Source organism: Apodemus sylvaticus, chromosome 1 (genome assembly GCF_947179515.1).
Source record: "Apodemus sylvaticus chromosome 1, mApoSyl1.1, whole genome shotgun sequence".
NCBI lineage: Eukaryota > Metazoa > Chordata > Mammalia > Rodentia > Muridae > Apodemus > Apodemus sylvaticus.
Window position 1 is genome coordinate 102,645,738 of NC_067472.1, and position 7,497 is coordinate 102,653,234.

The following is a 7,497-nucleotide window of genomic DNA, read 5'->3' on the forward strand; positions in this document are numbered from 1 at the left end:
AAAATAAAAAGTACTCATAAAAGGCAGTATCAATAAAAAATAATTCCTAATGATTGGTTATAAGGCTATCTATTTCTGAAAGGATGACTGTACAATAGATTTAACACAATATTTTAATTTTATTTACTGTGTTATGTGTAGCTTCCTGCAAGGCTTGCCCTTGTGGTTCACAGTGCACTTGAAATGGATACAATGGCTTCCAGAAAAACATGTGTAGGCTATATCTCATCCCTTTAAATAGTACCAGGTCTCCAATTTTAAAAATCTACCCTGAGAGCTACCAATTAATGAGCATGCAATTCTGAAGACTGATTCATGCGTTCTCCTATAGGATGATCCTTCCCAATGACACTCAGTTTCACCCTTCCACTTTCTTGTTGCTGGGGATCCCAGGACTAGAATCTCTTCACATCTGGATTGGATTTCCTTTCTGTGTTGTATACATGATTGCTCTCTTAGGAAATGTAACCATCTTGTTTGTGATCAAAACTGAGAGCAGCCTCCACCAGCCCATGTTCTATTTTCTGGCTATGTTGGCTACCATTGACTTGGGCCTCTCAACAGCAACCATCCCTAAGATGCTTGGGATCTTCTGGATTAATCTCAAAGAGATACTCTTTGAAGACTGCCTTATACAGATGTTTTTCATCCACAAATTCACACTTATGGAGTCAGCAGTCCTCTTGGCGATGGCTTATGACCGCTATGTGGCCATCTGTATCCCACTTCGGTATAGCACCATTCTCACCAACAAGGTCGTTTCTATGATTGGCATTGCTGTGCTAGTGAGGGCAATTATCTTTGTTATTCCATTTATATTTCTCATTTTGAGACTGCCATTCTGTGGGCATCACATCATTCCCCATACCTACTGTGAACACATGGGACTAGCACGTCTGTCTTGTGCCAGTGTCAAGGCCAATGTAATTTATGGCTTGTGTGCCATATGCAATCTACTGTTTGACATTGTAGCCATCGCTCTTTCTTACATACAAATATTACGTGTTGTATTTCATCTCCCTTCTCAGGAAGCCCGGCTCAAGTCCCTCAGCACTTGTGGGTCTCATGTCTGTGTCATCCTTGCCTTCTACACACCAGCTCTCTTTTCCTTCATGACTCACCGCTTTGGTAGGAATGTGCCTCGCTATATACATATACTTCTGGCCAACCTTTATGTTGTAGTTCCACCCATGCTCAATCCTGTCATATATGGGGTGAGAACCAAACAAATCTATGACCGGGTAAAGAAAATGCTATTACAAGCACGAGGAAGGGAAAAGGAATAGCACATCATTGTATGAGGCTCCACAGATATCACCCAGAAACATGTCCTGCAGTAAAAGTCACTTTCCAATAGTCAACATTCTGCTCTAAGTCTTTTAAATGTGTGGATTTTCATGCTACTTCACAAAAGAGAAAACTGGTGTTTTATTCTGATGCTTCAGTGTCCTTGCAATTGTATTTGAGTAATGCAAACCTCTTTTCTCTTTCATCAGAGACCTGGTGGGTGTTTTGCGAAATATTTCAAGAGAACCATTTTTGTTACAAAAGGTTATGTTTCCTGGAGTTTCTTTTCTTGGTGAGACTGTGCTAATTTTCTGAATGTTGATATCATAACTGTGGGACTTTGAAGATGAAATGGTGATTACAAAATCTTCTCTCACTTTGAAATTTACAAAGTTTTAATTTGCTAGCACTCAGTTTATAAAGTGCCATTCTTTCCTTTAGAGCCTTGTACATCATGATAATTTATATCACTATATGCTTCCAAAGACCATAAATTTCTATTGCAACACAGTATCAATTTTAATATACCACTGTATTTATTCAGATTTAACAAAATATGCTCATCCCTTCCATTCAGCCAACTACCATATATGTGTATGTATGTATATATCAGAACACACACATATGTTCTTCAATTCACCTCAAGCTTTTGGTCTGTCAGTAAAGTTTTATTGTTTGCAATTATAGATTTCAGCAACATAGCATATGTTTTTACCATAAGTATAGCCATTGTCCTGGTGGTAATTATGCAACTAGAAGGTATAAAATAACAGTCTTATATATTTCTATTAATAAAGATTCTTTGAAAATTTTTAGTGTACCTACTTACTTGATGATTTATGTACATTCCTTTTTATAGTTGTTTATACAACTCTATATTCAACTCTACATTCATTAGCTTACCATCATATATGCTCAATATTCACTTAGTTGTTTCCAAATATGATAATATTTCTTGTTCTCTATACCTCGAGATAATGTTTTCTTTGATATGATATCATATGTGGTATTTTTGTATTTACTTAAAATCATTTAACTTTATGTTTATTTGAGCATTATTTTGCTGATATAAAATTCTACTATAGATTTTTCTTTCAGAGGTTTAAAAATATCATTTTATTCTATTTTTCTTCCACATATTGATTTGGATGACAACTTGAATGTCTTAGCATTGCTATTTTTTATTGGATATTTACTTATATTACAAATGTTATCCCCTTTCCTGGCCCCCTCCCCTTGATTCTATTAGGGTGATCCCTCACCCACCAACCCACTCCCGCCTGACCGCCCTCACATCCCCCTACACTGGGGCATCAAGCCTTCACAGGACCAAGAAGGATCTCTCCTCTCATTGATGCCTGACAAGGCCATCCTCTGCTACATATGCAGCTGGAACCATGGGTCCCTCCATATGTACACTTGGTTGGTGGTTTAGTCTGGGAGGTCTTGTGGGTGGCCTGACTGATTGATATTGTTGGTCTTCCTATGGGGTTGCAAACCCCTTCAGCTCCTTCAGTCCTTTCTCTAACTTCTCCATTGAGGACCTTGTGCTCAATTCAAGTTCAAGAGTTGGCTACAAGAATCCACCTCTGAATTTGTCAGGCTCTGGTAGAGTCTCTCAGGAGACAGCTATGTCAGGCTCCTGTCAGCATGCACTTATTGGAATCCATAATAGTGTCTGCATTTGGTGATTGTATGTGGGATGGATCCCCAGGTGGGATAGTTTGTAGATGGGCTTTCCTTCAGTCTCTGTGCCATGCTTTGTCTCTGTATTTGCTCTCATAAGTATATTTTATTTCCCATTCTAAGAAGAACTGAAGTATCCACACTTTTGTATTCCTTCTTCTTGAGCTTCATGTGGTCTGTGAATTGTCTCTTGGGTAGTCTGAGATTTTGGGGTAATATCCACTTATCAGTGAATGCATACTATATGTGTTCTTATGTAATTGTGTTACCTCACTCAGGATTATATTTTCAAGTTCCATCCATTTGCCAAGGAATTTCATGAAGTCATTGTTTATAATAGCTTAGTAGTACTCCATTGTGTAAATGTACCACATTTTCTGTATCCATTCCTCTGTTGAAGGATATCTTGATTCTTTCCAGCTTCTGGCTATTATAAATAAGACTGTTATGAATATAGTGGAGCATGTATCCTTGTTATATGTTGGACCTTCTTTTGGGTATATGTCAAGGAGTGGTATAGCTGGGTCCTCAGGCAATACTAGGTCCAATTTTCTGAGGAACCAACAGATTGACTTCCAGAGTGGTTGTACCAGCTTGCAATCCCACCAACAATGGAGGAGTGGTCCCCTTTCTGGACATCCTCACTAGCATCTGTTGTCACCTGAATTTTTGATCTTAGTCATTCTGACTGGTGTGAGGTAGAATCTCAGGGTTGTTTTGATTTGCATTTCCCTGATGACTAAGGATGTTGAACATTTCTTTAGGTGCTTCTCAGCCATTTGATATTCCTCATTTGAGAATTCTTTGTTAAGCTCTGTACCCCATTTTTAATAGGCTTATTTGATTCTCTGGAGTCTAACTTCTTGAGTTTCTTGTATATATTGGATACTAGCCCTATATCAGATATAGGATTAAAAAAGATCTTTTCCCAATCTGTTGGTGTTGTTTTGTCTTATTGACAGTGTCCTTTGCCTTACAGGATCTTTGCAATTTTATGAGGTCCCATTTGTCAATTCTTGATCTAAAACATAAACCCTTGGTGTTCTGTTCAGAAAAATTTCCCCTATTCCCTTGTGTTCAAGGCTCTTCCCCACTTTCTCTTCTATTAATTTCAGGATATCAGGTTTTATGATCTACTTGGACTTGAGCTTTGTACAAGGAGATAAAAATGGATCTATTTGAATTCTTCTACATCATAACTGCCCGCTGAACTAGTACCATTTGTTGAAAATGCTTTCTTGTTTCCACTGGACAGACTTGGCTCCTTTGTCAAAGATTAAGAGATCATATGTGTGTAGGTTCATTTTTGGGTCTTTAATTTTATTCCATTGATCTACCTGCCTGTCTTTGTACTAATACCATACTGGTTTTTTTTTTTTTTTTTTTTGGTTTTTTTTTTTTTTTTTTTTTGGATTTGGTTTTTTTTTTCAAGACAGGGTTTCTCAGTATAGCCCTGGCTGTCCTGGAACTCACTCTGTAGACCAGGCTGGCCTCGAACTCAGAAATCCTCCTGCCTCTGCCTCCCAGAGTGCTGGGATTACAGGCGTGTGCCACCACGCCCGGCTGTTTTTTTTTTTTTTTTTTTTTTTTTTTTTTTTTTTTTTTTTTTTTTTTTTTTTTTTTTTTATCACTATTGCTCTGTAATACAGCTTGATATCAGGGATGGTGATTCCCCCAGAAGTTCTTTAACTGTTGTGAATAGTTTTTGATCTCCTCAATATTTTGTTATTCCAAATGTGTCTGAGAATTATTTTTTCTAACTCTATGAAGAATTGAGTTGGAATTTTGATGGGGATTGCATCTATACATTGCTTTTGGCAAGATGGCCATTTTTACTATATTAATCCTTCCAATCCATGAACATGAGAAAATCTTTCCATCTTCTGAAATCTCCTTTGATTTCTTTCTTCAAGGATTTGAAGTTCTTGTCATAGAGATCTTTCACTTGGTTAGAGTCACACCAAAGTATTTTATATTGCTTGTGACTATTATGAAGCGTTTTATTTCCCTATTCTTTTCTTCAGTCTGTCTTTTGAGTAGAGGAAGACTACTCATTTGTTTGAGTTAATTTTATATCCAATCACTTTTAAAAATATATCTATTTTTCTTGCTTGCATTCATATTTTGTCTTTGAAGTGAGGATTTTCATTTCACTTGTTTGTTATGTTATACATGAAACAAAACTTGTGAATCTTGTATGTTTGCGTCTGAATTTTTTTGTTTAATAAGATTTCTTTTAGCTTCACTTATTTTCCTATAATAATGGGATTTAATTATTTTTACTATTAAAATGTAGTTGACTAAATACATATATATATGTGTGTGTGTGTATGTATATATATATATATATATTATACAACATAATGTTGATAAAAGAATAAATTATGAAAAGGTTAACTGAAATTAAAAAACTTAAGAAACTTATAATTATCTCTATTATATTATTTTCATTGTGAAAATATATAAGCAGAAACTTGGTAATTTTCAAGTTTATAGTACTTTCTTATTAATCATTGTCACAATGTTATATGGTAAATATCTGGAATTCAGTCTAAACAAAATGTTTTACTTTACAGTCTTTGGCATGTAGTTCAATTAGTACAATGCTTGTTTAGGATATTAAAAGTCTGTATGTGGTCCTAACCACTGCATATAACTGACACCGGTGACATGCGCTTATAAGTTCAAAATTAAGGAATTAGTCAGGAAAATTTGAAAGCTCAGGATCATCATTGCCTAAATTGTAATATCAGTACCAGCATAGGCTACATAATAACACACACACACACACACACACACACACACACACACACACACTACTTACGTTCTATGTACATATGTATGCATATATGTATGTATGTATGTATGTATGTATGTATGTATAAATGCATATCTTAACCAACATTTTCTCATTTCCCTATTCCCAACACCATGAATCTAGTAACAACTTTTCTTTTACTCTTCATCTGTGAGCTAAGTAGGTTGTTGTTCTTTTTTATAAATAACCTAATTTAGAAGATGCAGTCTTGTCTAAGAGCAGCAAATTTTTGTTCCCATACTGCCATCAGATTTATTCATGTGCTATCAAATGAGAGGGCTTCCTTTTATCAAGTCAGGAGGGTACATATCAAATTTAAAATACACCCACCTGTGATATCCCAAGTTTAAGATCTCTGGGGACACAGACCACAAGGCTGCTACATACACCCAGGACCTGTGCAGATCAGATACATGCCTGGCTGGTTTGTATGCCAGCCAGGCATGGGTGCTGTGCCCTGTGGGAGGTGCTTCCCACCACCATCTTTGTTCCCTGGTGGAGCAGACACCCAGAACCAGGTTCATAGAGACAACCGGAGTATAACATTGCTTGGGGCAGGACACACCAGGGCTCCAATAGCACCAAGAGGAGGACAGCACATCAGCTATCTGTGCCAGGGGAAACCCATTTATCCAGTGGTGTGGAAATAGCCTTAAAGGCTCACAGGATGTTCAAGCACCAGCCAGTGACAAGAGGACCAACTAATGCCAGAGATAACCAGATGGAAAAAGGCAAACTTAGAAACATTACTAACAGAAATCAAGGCAATATGGCAGCATCTGAACCCAATTCTCCAACAACAGCAAGTCCTGAATACCCCATCACACCAGAAAAACAAGATTTGTATTTAAAATCACTGGTCATGATGCTGTTAGAGGAACATAAGAAGGACGTAAATAAATCTCGTAAAGAAATACAGGAGAAAATGGATCAAAAGTTAGAAGCCCTTACAAGGGAAACACAAAAATCATTGAAAGAAATTCAGGAGAATGTGGGTCAAAAGATAGAAGCCATTAAGGAGGAAGTGCAAAAATCACTTAAAGAAATACAGGAGAACTTGGGTCAACAGGCAGAAGTCATGAAAGAGGAAACCCAAAAATCTCTTAAAGAATTATAGGAAAACACAAACAAGCAAGTGAAGGAACTGAGCAAAACCATCCAGGGTCTAAAAACATAAGGAGAAACAACTAAGAAATTGCAAAGGAAGACAACTTTGGAGATGGAAAACCTTGGAAAGAAAACAGAGGCCATAGATGCAAATATCAACAACAGAATACAAGAGATAGAAGAAAGAATCTCAGATGCCAAAGCTACCATAGAAACTATGGACTCAACAGTCAAAGAAAATGGAAAATGCAAAAAGCTTGTAAGCCAAAACATCCAGGAAATCCAGGACACAATGAGAAGATCAAACCTAAGGATTATAGGTACAGATGAGAGTGAAGATTTACAACCTGAAGGGCCAGCAAATATCTTCAACAAAATTATGGAAGAAAACTTCCCTAACCTAAAGAGAGAGATGCCCATGAATATACAAGAAGCCTATAGAACTCCAAACAGACTGGACCAGAACAGAAATATCTCTGGACACATAATAATTAAAACCCCAAATGTACTAAACAAAAAAAGAAAATTAAAGGCAGTAAGAGAAAAAGGCCAAGTAACATATAAAAGACCTATTACAATTACACAAGACTTCTCACCAG

The 7,497-nt window shown here is 36.7% G+C and overlaps 1 protein-coding gene across 1 annotated transcript; it reads left to right on the forward strand.

Moving 5' to 3' along the window:
• Positions 1-332: 332 nt before the first annotated feature.
• On the forward strand, positions 333-1,286 carry LOC127681034 (olfactory receptor 52E2). The gene has a single exon (XM_052176920.1). The coding sequence runs from the start codon at positions 333-335 to the stop codon at positions 1,284-1,286; it is 954 nt and encodes a 317-aa protein (XP_052032880.1).
• The last annotated feature ends 6,211 nt before the right edge of the window (positions 1,287-7,497 follow it).